The sequence below is a fragment of the Manacus candei genome, unplaced genomic scaffold, assembly GCF_025592945.1.
Source record: "Manacus candei isolate 608988 ecotype Guabito, Panama unplaced genomic scaffold, ASM2559294v1 h1tg000011l, whole genome shotgun sequence".
Classification (NCBI taxonomy): domain Eukaryota; kingdom Metazoa; phylum Chordata; class Aves; order Passeriformes; family Pipridae; genus Manacus; species Manacus candei.
Genome location: NW_026138059.1, coordinates 16,969,249 through 16,987,262, shown reverse-complemented (window position 1 = coordinate 16,987,262; position 18,014 = coordinate 16,969,249). Strand labels below are relative to the sequence as shown.

General features: G+C 35.8%; 1 protein-coding gene across 1 annotated transcript in view; it reads left to right on the top strand.

Annotated features, from left to right (window-relative positions):
- EYS (eyes shut homolog) overlaps positions 1-18,014 on the top strand; it is a 671,723-nt gene that overhangs the window by 199,731 nt on the left and 453,978 nt on the right. Inside the window, exons 13-16 of the mRNA XM_051778236.1 lie at positions 616-875; positions 10,605-10,701; positions 12,515-12,622; positions 13,275-13,420. Coding sequence (XP_051634196.1) covers positions 616-875; positions 10,605-10,701; positions 12,515-12,622; positions 13,275-13,420 — 611 coding nt within the window. The remainder of the gene's footprint in view (positions 1-615; positions 876-10,604; positions 10,702-12,514; positions 12,623-13,274; positions 13,421-18,014) is intronic.

Sequence of the window (18,014 nt, the reverse complement as noted above, 5' to 3'; positions counted from 1 at the left end):
GCTTCTTTACAAGCAGATGTGATTTAGATTTCGGTCCAGTTTTTCTCTTCTGTTTTATCACTAACGGATCTTCACAAGAGAATACCAAAAAGAGAAAGAACACGATGAAAATAGGATACTTCATAGTGCTTTTGACCTCCTACCCTCTTTCTTAGAGTGGACTGAATATGCTGCCTGGTGCATTTCATCCCAAACACTGAAGTACCTATTAGTTTCACACATATGAAAAGATGTCCTTCTAATCCTCAATCTTAAGCAAATTTCCATTTCATGTTTGATAATTTGTGCTGTTACTCCAGCTTAAAGAAGATCCAGAGATGATTCTGTCAGTATCCGCTAAACCAGATGATTCTCCGAGTCATACTGTGACCTCGAATAAGTCTTTTTGCTTTTGTTCGAATAAATGGTGGGAGAAGAAGCTGAATATAACTTTTATTCATAGCGCAATATGATACAATTGCCAGGAAAAAAAAAGCTATGAAAAGATGAAAAATATAATTGATTTTGTTTCTAGTTTTGTTTCTTTTTTAAATAGAAATAGTTGGAACCAATTGGGCTAAGTTGTTGATTTTCATTCAGCCACCATGTCAACACTTTTTTTTCCCCTCCATCCAGATGCACATGTACAGCAGGGTGGACAGGACCAGACTGCAGTGAAGATATAAATGAATGTGAATCTGAACCATGCTTGAATGGAGCCACCTGTTATGAGTCTGTGAAGCCGGGGCAGTTTGTATGCATTTGTCCTCCATTTTATACTGGTGATTTCTGCCACCAGCGCTTCAGTCCTTGTGAGCTGCCTTACAATCCATGTATCAATAATTCAACCTGTTTGGCACAAGTGGATGGAAATCCAATGTGCATTTGCAAAACAGGTAAGGACTGGTATAGTTAATCTCTTCCATTGTCTGTTGTGCTGCAGAAAAGTTGCAAATATGTGTTGATTCATGGCTATCTTCAGTTTAAGTAGCAAAGTATACTTTTCAAAGCACATAAACCCACCAAGAATTACATCAGGTCTATCAGTTGTGTTAAGACTGGTAAGATAGCTGTCAATTTGCCTATTATTAATTTCTTATATTACAATACTTATTAAATCTATGGTGGTTTAGGACCCAGAATTACTATTTCTGAGTCAATTGTTACAATGGCATAGAGATAGACATACACCTGGCCAGCAGAGCTGACAAACTAAATTGACAAAACAGACAGGCAAAAGTAGACAAAATATATGCAAATTGTTAAAAGTACAAAAATTGGAGCAAGTTGGAAATGGTTTCTTTTCCTGCTGAGCTGTCAGGAAGGCTTGGCACATCAGGAAAGTAATCTTTCTTTGCCTAATGGATACAGAGGATTGCTCTCTGTATGCATAACAAGCAAAATCACAACAGTTGCTGACAGCTTTCCTGGGCCATTGCTTAAAAGATACAATCTCTCCATCGATATGCAAGAACTGCTAAGATGGAATGGAGCAACAGTTTAACTGTGCAGAACATCACTGTGATTCTATGTAGGAGTTGTGGAGCACATTAACTGGTGAAAATTTAGAATTTAGGAAGGATTTTGAAGTCATCATTGTTCTGTCTACAGAGGTAGGGGTGTCTTAGGTACTGAGGATACCATATACATTAATTGCAATGTTACATGTCAGTTACTGAGCTACAAAGATATGGACATAATACATAAGAATTAGGAGTATGTAATACCTTGGGGTTTTTAACTATTAAGGTAAAGGCTACCACAAGGTGCTGAGTTAAAAAAAGAAGTCACTGGGGACTTCTGGGTTGCTGGTTTCTCGTGAGGAGTACGACTAATAAATAACCCAGCAGTTCTTGGTTGGTACATAGAGCAAGGTTAAGTGGTGAGTGGTCCATGGACCATGGATTCTAGGTCCTGTGGCGTTCCTCGTATTGAGGGGGATTTTATGCGAAAATTGGCAGTTTTAGGTTTTAGTTCGGTTAGCGGTATTATTCCTAGAACATGACATGTTATGTCCCTGTGTGGGAATGTGCCTAGGTCTGTTGATGACAAGTTTTGGGTTGTATGGGAGATAGTATGAAATATTTGGATGGATTTGCAATAATATTATGTCAGATTTTCCTACATGCATGTTATGTCTAATGTGGTGGAGGATACTATGCAAGTTGCTTATTGAAGCAGCTTTAAGAGAAGCTGATTTTAAAAACAGCTTTTGACACAATGTATTGATTTTTGAAACCTTTTTCAGAAATGATCTGTAGAGAGACATGTAGTTCAAGTTTTTTTTGACATTCCTCAGAAAAGTTGTATTTTCCAAACATTTTTGTGCAGTTGCAGAAGAATCAAAAAAGCTTGCTGTCAGAATTCTTGGAGAGCTTTGATGGAATCTTCAAGAATCTTGAAGCTTGCAGCTAGGAATATTCAGGGAAGTAACAGGGAAGTTATGTGAATCAGTAACATGCATTGCTAACAAATCTTGGAAAATGGAAAATTCAGTATTGAAAAGCGATTAAAGGCATAATTCATGAAGTGAGTTAATCATTCATGCCAGGAAAAATGCAACCATTTATTCAGGACTCTTATCATAAAAAAAGAGATAGTAAAGAATTTTAATTGAAAGCAGTTTGACGAAATCTAATTCTTCAGTTGTCTTCTTTTCTATATTAATCTATATTTGTCTGCCATGTGCCTCCCTTTTTCTCCTGATAAACTTGCTAGGATTATAGATCTGATACAAAGGGCAATCACATTGACATAGCTAGATTACTCCAAGACACCTAATTTAGTGGCAAATGGTGTCTGGATTAAACCGTTTGCCAGTAGTTAACAGTTCAGTCATTAGAAAGTAAGAATCTGGCTTAGCAGGATTCACAAAATGTAGTTGCACTTACCAAATTCTAACTATCATCTATAGAACACCATATCTGAGACGGGCACAAGAGGACCATGTCATGCTATTGACAGTGGCACCTTTTTAGAAGGAAAAGAGACTATCTCCTGATTAAAGGGAGCTAGGCTAGCTCAGAGAAGACAAAAGCCGATAGAATGTAAATTGGGCAGAATCATAGAATCAGCTGGGTTGGAAAGGACTTCTGAGATCATCAAATCCAACCTTTGATCCAATAGCACTTTGGTTACCAGTCTATGACACTAAGTGCCACATCCAGTCTCATCTTAAAAACCTCCAGGGACGGAGAATCCACCACTTCCCTGGGCAGCCCATTCCAATGCCTGATTACCCTCTCTGTAAAGAATTTCTTCCTAATATCTAAGCTAAACCTCCCCTGGCACAGCTTAAGACCACACCCTCTTATCTTACTGATAGCTGCCTGGGAGAAGAGACTGATGCCCACCTGGCTACAACTTCCTTTCAGGGAGTTGTAGAGAGTGATGGGGTCTCCCCTGAGCTTCCTATTCTCCAGGCTAAACAACCCCAGCTCCCTCAACCTCTCCTCATAGGACTTGTGTTCATGTCCCTTCACCAGCCTTGTTGCTCTTCTTTTGACCTGCTCCATCACCTCAATATCCTTCCTGAACTGAGGGCCCCAGAACTGGACACAGTACTCAAGATGTGGCCTCACCAGCGCTGACTACAGGAGAAGAATCACTTGCCTGGTCCTGTTGGCCACACTCTTCCTGATACAGGCCAGGATGCCTTCTTGGCCACCTAGGCACACTGTTGGCTCATGTTCAGCTTCCTGTCAATCCAAACTCCCAGGTCCCTTTCTGCCTGGCTGCTCTCCAGCCACTCTGTGCCCAGCCTGTAGGGCTGCAGGGGGTTGTTGTGGCCAAAGTGCAGGACCCGGCACTTGGCCTTGTTGAACCTCATCCTGTTGGAATCAGCCAAAAAAAAGAGTATGAAGGATGTTAGCCTAGGACAGAATTACCACAGAAAACTGGTAGGAAGATATCAAAGCCATCATCAGTTGTAGTATAAAGTAAAACTCCACATCTTTGTTCTTGCATGTATGTTAGGGAACTACAGTTGTCTCTTTTTGCTCTAAAGACTTCTAGAATTCAATAAATAGTATTAGTGTAAAACTTCCACTTGAGCTGTCTGCCCTAGATATAGAGGGTTTCTTCCTGCAAGGAGATAGATGATAACATTTGTGTAACAAACTGGGATCTCATATCATAGATTCTGGAACAGTGTTAGACCATAACTTTAAGTTACATTGTCCACACAAGCAAGTTAAACAGTTTAAAACATTACGATCTCTACAATTGTATGGTTTTATATTGATGGTTGCAAGAATGTTGTAGGGGAAGCAGTTATTGCAAAAGTTTAAGAATCACTGCAATAGAGCAACTTTCTGAAAATGTGTACAGAAAACATCTCTTCTTATGTACTTTGCCAGAAATAGATAAGCAAGGGTTTGATCAAGGTAATTGGAAGGACATAGGGTTTTGAGCTGTTATGCATGTAACCAGCACTGTACATACTAAATGCAAACAATACAGAGAAGAAATGGAAAACTTAGGGCAAATAGTGGAATTTTATTGCTTAATTTATCAACATGCTTTTCTGTTCTTAAGGAATTCCATTCTTGGAATTAATCTTAATAACAGAAATGGAAATTTAGTGTAACAGAAGAACAAAGTAGGAAATGTGAGCAAAACTATAGAATTTAAATAATGAAATATTTGTAGTTGAGCCTGGGCAACTATTTATAAATTCCAAAAAAAGTCTACATGCAAAATATCCAAATATATATATATAAGTGAACTAGATTGGAAATAGAGTATGGGCATTAGCCCATGCTGTTCTAGATAATGTCAAGAACAAAAGTGTTAGTTTTGTAAAGACAACACAAAGGAAAGACAGGGCAGTTTGGTAAAAATAGTTCAGCATTCTGAGAACAATTTTGTTCCACACCAAAAAGTTACTGAAAAAGATATACTCAGAATGAGGAAAAACTATAAGAGGACATACAACCACACAGTGCAAGATCAGCTCTCTGGCTAAGACTGTTGAAAAACAAGCTTAATTAATGATGAAGTGGGACATAAAAGGTAACAATATTCACAAAGTGTGAAACGTGGGGAATTACAAGCACATAAATATTATAGAGAATAACAAGATAAAGAAATAATTTGCAACCATAAACTATGGGCCAGAAAATATCTAGTGTTTTGTAATAAGAGAGTTTTATAACAGTGATTTATTCTTCTATGAGAATTGAGTAGATATATCTAGGAGCTAAAGCAAGGCAAGATTAGTAGCAACAGCAGATATAGTTGTTGCTGACACAAAAACAGGAAGTGAAAGGCAAGGTGATTTAATTAAGACAGTTCTTGGAATTTCTGTTTCTTAAAAGGTAGAAATTAATCTCTCACTAAAATTAGATGTAGATCTTGCTTCATTAGTCCAAGTAACATGGATAGGATAAACTCATTATGTTTATGCAGCCTCCTTATTACAGTGGAAGCAATTTTCTGCTTACCTGTTAGGTTGTGATGGAAAAATTATCAGGAAACACTATACATTATACATTGCATACATATAGAGAGAGTGTTCATATCAAAGCTTTATGTACTCTTTTCAAAAATATGGATTATTTAATCAGCTCTGTGTTAATTCAGTAACATTTTAATGAGTTATGATAATCAGATGGGAAATTAGATCAATTAAATGCTGTATGTATTTTTGAAAGAAATACACTAGAAATACCTGGATTAATTTGACCAGATATAGATGTCCACAGTATTACATTAAGGTGCTGTCATTTTCTGAGGTTATCCATTTCACTCAAAAGCAGACATGCAGAGTCAAATGGCTAATGCTATAGAAATATTTATGTCACTCTGCTGACTATTTAGGCAGCTTAGGGCAATTCTATCAAATGGTAGACAGGCTGAATTTTTTACCAGTTACTTGTTGCTGGATTATAATTACTGTAGGGATTTTTTTTTCAATCTACACAGTTCTGGGAAGCACAGTTTTAAAGAGATGTAAAAAGAACAGAGAGCAGCAACTTATGTCATTACAGCACATAAGTACTCAAAAGCTTTGTCATCTTATTTGTACTCATTGTAGCTTTAAAGATATAAGGCTAAAAGTTGAGAACTTGAAAAAAACTGGTTTATGCAAAAGGAATTGCAGGGGTCTCAAGGTTACAACCACCAGTTTTAGGGTGTAGGGAAATTATGTGTCTTGTTCCAGGAAATTTTTTAAAGATATCTAGTAAGAGCACTGTATTATGTCTAAGGAGAAATAGCTACAGTTTGTACTGGCATTAGCCATCTTATTTTTTCTTTATCTTCCAAGTAGTCCTTCTAAAAGCAATACTCTCTTGATGCTTCAGGGTAATTTCTGAAGTCCTTGTTCTTAAACAGTTCTTTCCAGGACTTTTTAACCTCTTGTCAGACTACTCTCAATAACTCTGTCCCATGAGACTTTGGTTTTTTATATCCTTTGTTCTAGCATGCTACTGACTATTTTTATTTGGTCTATAGGACGTTAGAGCTAGAAGTTTGAACTGAGGCAAAATATCTTTCAGTCCATGTCTGAAACAAGGCTAAGTGAAAATCATAATAATGCACAAACTTTATAATACCAAGCAGAAATAATAAGTAGATGCTGAAGAACAGAAATTATACAAATTCAGATTACCATTGTCAGATTCCTGAGCCCCTCTATGCCAGTTTCTTTTTCAGTTACACACATACATAATTCACAGATGGAAATAGCCTTTTTACGGAGCCTAATATTTTACACACTTTTGATTTTTATATATGTACCTGCCTTTGTTATGCTGAATAACCCAAGTACCTGAACTAATGATTATGGGGCGGCTGTGATATCTCTGCTGCTTGCAAACATTGGTTCATAAATGGTTCATGGTAAGGAGACAAATATAAATATAATCCTTTATACTGTGTTGATGAATAAAATAGTAGATGTCTTATAGCGAAAGAATCCTTTTAGGATCCTGTTAGTCCTCTATGTTACCTGCAGAGGTCAATTCTGTAGTATTTCTCTGCAGCTGAAAAAGGAGATAAAAATGATCCTAAATATGACAACAGATATTTAGCTTCTGTACTCTGCATATCCTTTCACTTCACAGCTCTCAAAAATCTCATAGACAGAGTTAAGACATGCAGGATTCATTTCCTATATTTCAGAGAAACAGAAGGAATGTCCCATCTTAAAGTAACAGCATTTAAGACATTTCTAGACCTCATATCATTAAAGTCACTTTCATGTCACCTGAACAATTAGAAATATAGAGAAATAAATGTAGATTTTCTAACACAAAGTACTGAAATGATTTTCAGTTGTTTTTCATCTCTGTTAATTTCTGACAGTCTGGAAAATGTTCTCTGTTACTATAAAAAGTGTTAACATTTCTGAGGTGCATTTCACTTCCTCAAAAATGCCTATATATTTTCAACAAAATAATAAGTATTTCAAACTAAGTAGTGTATCCCTTTGATTTAAAAAAAAAAAAAATAGATACCAGTAAGGCAATGAGATTCTGTTTACACCTTCAGTTTTTCTAATGTGACAGGAAAAATACAGCAAAATATGTTTAACAAATAAAAACCACTTTACAGCATCAAACCTGTTACCAGGATTGTTACCAAATAAGTGATATTTTCTTTTAAAAGGGAGTCTATGCAGCAGTGGGCAAAGATGTGAGAAAATTCTTTTAATTTGAGTACAATAGCATTTTGATCTTGTGTCTTTTGCCAGCTATTGCTTCCTCATTTATCTGTATCAGAGACTAATATGTACTAGCAGATGTCTTAGTTTTGAGAACAAGGACTGCATGTTAGAGCAAAGAATGATAAGAGAAATACCTTATGACTTGACCACATATTTGAGATACTCTTTAGTAAAAAAGATTCACCAGAAGACCCAAAACCATGTCCACATAAGTCCACAGAAATAATTAGCATGTATTCAGGAAGTGTAATAAATATGTAATAGAAATGTGATGAATATGTACTAGTTTCAGCAATATAACCTGCTCTGTTTGGTTGGTGGGTGTGCAAGCTTTGTGGAGTATCTCTGAGTTATTCATAGTATTACATTGGTTTGCTTTCTCTTTAAATGTACTAACTTCAGTGAAGCTGCATTTTCCCTGCCCATTGGCACAGCCTTCTACTCTGTAATGAAACTTAATTTCAAAAATGTCAAACATTACAAATAAATAAGAAATCACAGATGCTGAAGTTGACTACAAATGGTTTTGTGGACCCTGGTCTCTCACTATGGCCTCCAATTTCTTAATTAAGCCAGAGTTAGAGAAACGTTACCATCTTTTCTGCTCTTACCCAGTGGAACTGGAGTGGCATGTTTTAAAAGGACAGCTACTGATTATTTTGTATGTGTGTCAGTGACCATGTCTAGTACTGAACTTGGTCTCTGGAGTGCTAGTTTACAGTTCTTTTCTTTTTTCCTTAAACTATAGGCAGATACAGATGAAGGTTCAAATCACAGCATTAAGATGTATATTACACATGCTACAGACAAGAAAAATGTTCGTTTTGTTTACTCTGATTCAGACCCATTTGCAAATAATAAACTAAAACATTCAAAGTACAACAAGGTTGCCTGTGCTGAGGGAGCTACTTCAAAGCAGTACACTGGGACAGATAATTTTTTCCTTATTATGGCAATTCTTTTACCATTGGGTGTTTGTGTTTTGGGGTTTTTTTTGTGAAACATCATACAAATAGTAAATAAATGAGGGTATCCCTTCATTTCCTGAAGCATGACATTTCTGAAAAAAAAGAATAACATCATAGCAGTATAAGTGACTGTAATTGAAGGATTAGTTTAAACTGAGATACATTCCAGGCTTTATTTTTTCACCTTTGTAACAGACACTGCTGTGAAACCTTCAGCAAATATTAAAAACTCATTTCAGTCAGGTCTAGCCCAGAAAGCTGCTAAATAGAAATAATCTTGCTAAGAATAAAATGCCATCTACTTTGATGTGGGCTCACGTTTAGAACATATATCAGAGTGCCAACAGAGATTTCTTTCTACAGTTTTCCCTACAGCTCTGACTAAGACATTTTTTTTTCCAATAACGGTTTTCTCTAGATAAAAATAAACCATACTATTCTAACTGTTGTCTTTCATGATCTCCCTACTTTCATTAAGAACTTTGAAAACTAAAAATACATTATATAGCAATAAAAGCAATTATTATCCTTATTTGAGTATCTAAAAAAAGTATAGGGAACAATTTTTCCTTGTTTCTTTAACAAAACAGCCAATAAAACCTTCATCATGTTTATAGTAATATATACTGAATTTCAGTATACTGAATTCAGTTTATAGTAATATATACTGAATTTCAGTAACAATTTTTTATGGTTGTCTTAATTTTTTTCATCTAACTGATGTTCAAAAATGCTTGTTGAACACCGTAAATGTTCTTTAGTCAATATGCAATCAGGAGTCATGTATTCTCATTGCAGTGCAAATAGTTTACTCACTGTAGTGGTTTCATTATTACATCAATTGAAAACATATATATTTAATTTGTGCAAAATTCAACTAAGTAGCTATAGTTTAGCCACTGTATGTATAGAATTTTAACACAACCATGCATTTAGCAGAACATTTATTTAGGTGGAAGTTTTAAGATATAGTATTCTAAGAGCAGAAATAGTGTTCATGTATCACTGAAAGATGACTTATTTCTTTTTAGTGTATATTCTGGAAGATTTACACAGGTAAATGTAATGTATTATGCAAGTAATGTACTGTGTAGATAAGATCTTAATCACATTTTTTCTTCATTTAATTATTAAAACCACTTAATTTTTTTTTCTCAGCTACTGACTGCTTTGAATAAATGTGGTCTCTCTAACTTCCACTATGCTCTGTAATATGTTAATTACTGAATTAGCTTTTAGTTTCTTTTGTTCTGCACTCCCCAAGAAAGCCTTTTCAGTCTTTTAAAAAGGGGTACATTTCCCCAGTATATTTAAACAGATGCTCATACCAAATCTGTTCTCTCTGGTTCATTAAAGTATCCTAAGACTTCCTACACTGTCTGGAAATTATTTGAAGCTAAGGATAAAAATAATTGCAGAAAATTCTTTTAGGATTGTTTCCTTCCACTTGTTGCCCTGATTTTAGAGTCAGCGAGCAGTGATTGATCCAGGAGCAAAGGTAAGCCAGGAATCCTTGGCTGCCAGAGCAGGGACCTTGCTCTCTGACAGTATATGAATATGGCAAGCAGGTCAGGCCCAATGGCTGTATCTAGGATAAGCACAGTATATCAGAGCACTAGTCAAAGCTATGGGGAATGGGACAGATCCAAGGTCAAGCCAGGAAGCTACTCTGAAGACCAAAGTCAGCATTCAAATAAGCAGCTACATGGCTAGGCATGCACATGGCTGCAACACAGGTCAGTCAGACACCCAGGGCAAAGAAATTCAGCTTGAATGCTCCAAAAAGAAGAGGTAGTCATTGCTGATACTTCCCTCATCTCTTTCTTGAATGGCTTCAAGTGCAGCTTAGGTTTCTCAGGCCTGCCACTTGCATTGTCTAAGTTGCTCCTAGACTCAGACAGCCAAACCTCCAAGAGAAGCTGTGACCCTTATATTTAGATCATGTAGTAGAGTTCATTCATTCACAGTCAATGTGATCTATGTTTCAGGATTTGAGGGTACTTACTGTGAAGTTAACAGTGATGAGTGCATCTCCCATCCGTGCCAAAATGAAGGTCTCTGTGTGGATGGGATCAACCACTACAGGTGAGGAAAATTATTCTAATGACAGATATACAGTATGATAGCTGGATGTTTATCATCTAGCTATTGCTTTGGTGCTTTGCCTGTCTAATGTCTGTTGACCTTCAATGTGTTTGATAGCTACATTACAGTCTAGATCTTCTTGTGAGCAAAAAGTCACACATGTACACCATACATGTGAACCAAAAAATCTATTGTAGGGCTAATTAAAATCTTAAGAATCTAATAAAATCCAGAAAACTGTTGTTGTTAGTCCTGTTAAAATAATGCAAATAATCTGAGTTGAAATAAATAGAAAATCTTCATGAACAATTTAGTTGTAGTTGTTATGTAAGAAATCTTGCAATTACATAGCTCTTGTATCCTTTGTTATGATTACTCTCACAATGTCTGGATCTTGTAATCAGTGATTTTGATCTTCCTCAAGAAGAACTGGCAGTATTACCATGAGTCAGTGGCATCAGGAAGTCTTTTTCATGAGAAGTGTGATTTTTACAGTAGGGGTTCTCTCATCTTCAGTCTCAGGTCTGCTTGGAGCCTTTTCTGTATATTTCCTTATCACAGTTTACTTCCTCTGCACTGTTTACCAGTTTCCCCAGCTCACACGGAATGGTTTGGGTTGGAAGGGGCCTTAAAGATCATCTAGTTTCAAGCACTCTACCACTGGAAGGGACACCTTTCACTAAAACAGGTTGCTCAGAGCTCCACCTAGCCTGACCTTGAACACTGCCAGGGATGAGACATCCACAACTTTTCCGGGCAACATGTTCCAGTGCCTCATCACCCTCACAGCAAAGAACTTCCTCCTAATATCTAATCTAAACGTACTCTCTTTTAGTTTGAATCCATTCCCCCTTGACCTATCATTACATGCTCTTGTAAAAAGTCCCTCTCCTTCTTTCTTGTAAGGTCCTTTCAGGTACTGGAAGGCCACAATTAGGTCACCCCTAAGCTTTCTCTTTTCTAGGTTGAACAACCACAACTCTCAGAGTTTCTTCATAGGAGAGGTACTCCATCCTTCTAACCGTTCTTGGTGGCCTCCTCTGGACTTATTCCAACAGGCTGATGTCCTTTCTGTGCTGGGGACCCCAGAGTTGAATGCAGCATTCCATGCAGGGTCTCACCAGACTGGAGAAGAAGGGCAGAATCACCTCCCTTGACCTGCTGGCCCTTTGATGTAGCCCAGGATACAATTAGCTTTCTGGACTGCAAGCACATATTGCCAGCCCATGTCCAGTCTCTCATGCTCCAGGACCCCCAAGTCCTTGCCAGCAGGGCTGCTCTTGATCTGTTTATCCCCCAGCCTATACTGATACCAGGGGTTGCTCCAAGCCAGGTGCAGCACCTTGCACTTGGTCTTCCTAAACCTCACAAGATTCCCATGAGTGCAATTCTGGAGGATGGCATCCCATCCTTCAAGTGTGGGACACACGATCATCCCAGTGTCTTGCACTCTCACCATAGGTGCTATTTGCAGACCTGAAGCTATAGTACAGGAGGCATCAGTTACTTGGCTCCAGGGCAGGTGTCAAATCAAGTGACAACCAGCTCAGGCCAAGGCAAGTCCTACGTAAGCCCTTGCACAGTGGATTTAGCACAAAGCCTGTGGCCTTCAGCTAATAATGATGAAAGTCTTATTTACTGGTCTACAGTCACTGTACTTGTGAAGCTTGTTAAAATATAGTCCTTTGTAATGACCTGAAAAAAGCAAACATGATTTTGATACCACATAATTCATACCCCTCAATATCTGCTGTGTTTTTCTGGACTCTTTAGAATGAACTAAAAATTAATGTACTGACATCCTTTTTGTTAGATGCTCCTGCCAACATGGTTTTACTGGGACCCTGTGTGAAGTGGAGATCAATGAATGCTTATCAAGACCCTGCAAAAACAATGGAACTTGCCTGGATCTTGTTAACAGGCTAGTGACTACTAAATGAAATCTGATTCCCTGATTTTATTATGTTAATTCTGCTTACTGCCTTGAGATTTGGATGGGACCTTAAGCATATGACAAGGATTTGGTGTTAAAGTAAAGTAGGCCAATCCTACTGACTCAGTTTTCTGTCCATATGCAAACCGGAAGGAAATTAGAAGGGGAAAAGTCTCTTACTTATTTTATTATTATTTTATTTATTTGGAAAAAGACTGAAATAGAAGAAAATTGATCTTGAGTTAGATTGCTACATGCATCGCTTTTTTCAGCTTCCAACAGTGACTTTTTCAAATGTAAAGGTTTACTAAAAGTTAAATGAAAGCAAGAGAAAAACTTGTACTATATGTTTTTTCAACAGCACTCCACAAGACTTAGGCCAGAAGACTACTAGTCCTTAAGTCATTCCTTATACCTTCAATTAAAATTACTGTGTCCATTTTTTTCTACTAATTTAACAAAGAGTAAATCACTCTGCTTGCTTCAGAAGGATGGAAATTAGAAAAGTTTGTTCATTATTTTAATATGGATGAGGGTTAGGGACACCAGCTTGACATCAGGAGATATATAAGGCTTCAAAACATTGGAATAGATCACACTGTTACTTCTGTTGACTTACCTGATTTTCTCTTTTCTGAAGATTCATCTGTAACTGTGCACCTGGATACTATGGGTCTTTGTGTGAGATGGATGTAAATGAGTGTGAAACTTTGCCTTGTTTGCATGGAGGAAGCTGCATCAACAGGCTTGGAGGCTATCTGTGTTTCTGTCTACCTGGATTCACAGGTATGATCCACTCTCTACCACAATCAAGAAGCTTATTTCACAGGTTTTACATGGTTTTAATTTTATAGCAAAGGCCTCAACTAAACCAAGGAAAAGCAAACAGGAGCATCTCCTTATTGGAGGATAAATCAATATTAACTCAAATAGAACTTTGATACAATTCTTGTGAAGTATCTCAAGCTTATTTATATCAAGACTTGATTTATAATTTCTCTAGTCCCCCATACATTCAGCTGAAAACCATTAAAAGAGTTATTGTACAATACAAAGGAAATCAATGTGGGGTTTTTTTAATTCAGACAAGAAAAGAACTATTACCATAGATACAGAGTAAATTTTGCAAACACAATAAAATGTTACCTTGTCATTTGAATTTGCACAGAACCATGGCAACAGCTTGACTTTGCTGACCTGTTGGACCTAAACTGTTATCTTTAGTATTAATCTTTGCATTTTTAAAGAATAATGACAAAATAATTGATGGGTAGAGATATAGTAAAATTTCCTTAAAATGATGTTTATTTTTATTTAAATGCTTTGTGTACTGCAGAACTAGTTCATACCTAGTGTTTTGAAAGACCCAGCTTAAGCAACCTGAAAACACATGGGATCATACAACTGCAGAAACGTTTGCAGTTGTTGCCTCAAGTTGTATCATTTCTGCATTCTTTCTGCATTCTTTCTGCATAAAATGTTGTTTCCTACCCATTCCAGCCTGCTATGAATACCACATAATTTATAAGATAGAGGATGCAATTTTTCATCCACTGAACTGAGAGAAACGTAATTCTCCACAGAACGAAGGACAAGTACAGTTTTAGGAATACATATATAGCTGTATATTCTTTTTCCATTCACCACAAACTTTAGTCCACATATCACTTGTGCACTGTTCTTCAAAATTATTATTGACATTTCAGAGAAAAATCAAAAAATCTATATAATTTTCTTGCCTAAAACTTTTAAATCCTCCCCCTCCTGCCCCCGCAATATTTTCTACAAATGGCCTGTGTTCTGAATAGTACTTCTTTCCTGTCACAGAAACTTCTGTTCACTAGGCAGTGGTGCTGCAGATATAATTTCTAACTAATAGGTGTTAAACCAGCTGTCTTAACCTTTATGTACATGTTTCTGTAAGAATTCCCAGTTATATTCATAAAAGACTAGACACCTGCACTTGAAGCACTTAGGAGACTTTAATTTGAAAAGGAACAAGCAGTGTGCAGCTGTGCTTTCCTTTTGATTGTTCATTATTGACTAAGCAGTTTGACTTTAGTTCTTTTCCCTAACACATTTAACCAACTAGGATAAGATGTTGGGAGCGGGTTTTGTGATTTTTTTTCCAAATTAGCTGTAGTAGTTGTTTACTATTACAAGTACTTATTTTTTAGTACAACTTCTGTTAGTGTATTTACAAGAATATTTCTTTACTATTTAGTGTTAGTTTTTTACTAACAGAGTAGTGTGATATCAAGGTGTCTATCAAGTGCTGAAACATTACTCAAAAACTAGGGATAGGTTGCCCATCACTTAACTATAACCAGTGACTTTTTTTCCCCCTCCTTTAACTGACACTGTTTGGGCAACCACTATGCAACATACCAGCTAGATGGAGTCCAGAATAATTCATGCAATAAACAGTATAGCAGTTGAACTAAAGTTCTAAAATTATATTGCAGTGTTAGCAGGACCAGAAGGGAGTAAAAGTAATTTCATTTTAAAGTGAGGTCTTTTCAGAGCAAGACATTGCTTTTCTGGATTATGAAGCAAAAAGCACATGTCCAGTGTATGATTCCCTGGCAAACATACAGAATTTTAAATTAGTTCTCTGATAATTTGAGGTTTTAAGAACTTTTTATAGAAATTACAGTTTAAATAGCTAATAGCTGATTTTTCATATTCAATTTAACAAAGGTAATTGTACTGTTTAAAGGTACCAAACTGTGAAATTATAACTAGTGAAAGAAAATACTACATAACTACAAAATATTAATACTCACAGTACTGAATTTGTAAGAGGAATTCATTTAACTCTTTGAAAGACAGGTGTAATTCCACTTTAATATTCAGTAATTTCACCAATTTACAAGCAACTTTTCTTTCACAGACCAGACACCTTTAAAGGTATGTGGCAGTGTGAATTGTTTTCAATGATCAGTTGAATTTTAAAAAAAATTTAATGTACAATGAAAACTTTAATCATTGACTGTTAAGATATTATAGACTTATGAAGTTGAGTGGAAACAAATTACAATACATTTAATTAGTTAGGTCAAAGATTCATTTAATATTTCAATTAATTTATAAAATTATTTTAAAATTATTAATATTCATCAGATATTTTGATTTTTTTTTCTGGTTATCATGTAATTTACTGTTTTGGAGAATACACTTTTTAGACACTGATCTCTGCTCTGTCACCTCTGAAATTTTGGCATCTAATGCATCACTTAATATTTTAAATTCTCCATAAATTTATATTATTTTGGATTTATTTTGCATTTTTCATATTTTTATTTAATTTTAAATAGATGTTTAACAAAAATACATTAAAATAATTTATTAAATATTAAACTATAGCATTTTCTCCACACTGCTAAGATAAAATCTGCTGCTTTGCAGCTCTTGTAGACACTTAAAAAAGGAGATCACAGTTCAGATGACAAACACAGAGGTGTATTCTTTCTGTCAGGATTTAATTGGTAGCTACAATGGTCTTAAGCCTTAGACATCACTAATGCACCATGGTTAAAGCCCTCATCACAGATACTTTGGAAAATAAAACTTGTGTGATCTGAGCATGCAAGAAACTGGGTTTTTTCTTCCAAAAATGATAAGTGACTTAATAAAAGAGTGCTCTATTTGAAAGAGAAGAAAAGTAACAAAATAATAATGCCAAACAATCAACTAATCATTTTTAAAAGTACACAGTTCCTTTCCTCTGGTTTATTTTGATGTTTTTTTTCTAAAATACCTTCTAGTTCTTACTGCATCCCCTCTTGTGCAGTAGCCTAGTGTGTATGTTTAGCTTTCCTCAATCATACTGTCTAGAAAGGCCACATCACAGATGCAGCTGACCCAGTGACGTGAACTTTCCATCCCCATCTTAGTGCCTCTCAGTTTTGTAATTGGTTTTGCCTGGCTAGTGTTGCCCCATGAAACAATACTGCTCAGTTCTGCTAGGTATTCTTCATGACACAAGATCTAATTATTCAATTTCTATCAGCTGCTGCTGTTATTTTAGATTTATTTGCTCTTAGCAACTTTATATATACAGTATACATCCTTGTTGCCCAAAATGATCCTTCAGATCTATGACTTCAACATAGTAAAGCTACAAACTGTCTCCTTACATATTTTGAACACTCTCTTCCAAGTACACAAAAACACCATTACTTTTTCCAAGTTTTATGCTCCATTGTAAAAATTATTGAATTGAGATAGCATTAAAATTTTATATTGAAAGATGCGGGCCTGGAAAACTACTATTTTTTTAAATGCTTACATAACATAAAGAAACTTGACAGAAGCACAGGATACAGTTTCTAGATAAGCAGGTAGCTGCAAAATTCTCTGCACTCTCATTCTCCAGTCTGATCATTCTTGTTCCATACCTCCCATTTTTACATGAGGAAAATCTGACCTGGTTTATAGAACTAAATGAAAAAAATCACTGACTGAAAGTCCTAGTAGAATAGCTCTTTGCTCAAGATCACATTTGTTACTGCTTATTGTCGTACATTGGTGGTACCCGAGTGTTAGATACAAAAACACAATATGGAAGATGCCTCCTGAGTCACTGAATATAAAACGTGTTTTTCTAAACAATCAGCCATTCATTGGCTGGAATAATGAGTGTTAGTGGTAATAACATGAACTGCTAAATTTCTACTACAAAAGTAAAGAAACAAACAACCTTAAACATTTTGCTTTGTAACGTGCCAAATATGTGCATAGAAGGTAGACATTTTGAGTAAGAAAACACCATGTTTCCATAGTCTTCTTTTACACTAAGATAGCCCTTGAAACATGTCTTAATCAGGGACTGCTTTGCTCTGTATGATTCCATAATCCTTTTATTTCATAAACATTACTATAAATACAGGAAACGTTCGTAATCTGAGGACATCAAAGGCTATGTCAGATTTAATTTTGGCTTGATAGCCAAACATTTGTTAGAGAATCTGAAAATAAACTGCAAACAAGCTGAACCCTCATTACTGTTTGTGGAATTATAAATTAAATGGAATGTAAACAGCAAATTAAAACTAAAAGCAAAATAAGGAAATATAATCAATGAGTATAGCTATATCTTCATTGATACAAATTAGTCTGATGTTGCATTCTGAATGTGCTCTGGTACACAATTATGTAAAGAATAAAATATGAAAAATATACATGCATCCATATTCCACTGAGTTTGGTATTAAAAAATATTAATGAAAACACTAATATTACTTTCACTTTAACTGCTCAATATAGCATTTTAAATGGAATAAGTAATTAAACATAATGTGCTATGATCGCTTACCCTGAAGGTCGTTTTCATGATTGAAGTGTTAATCACTTCTTCTAAATCTTGCCATCTGAACAA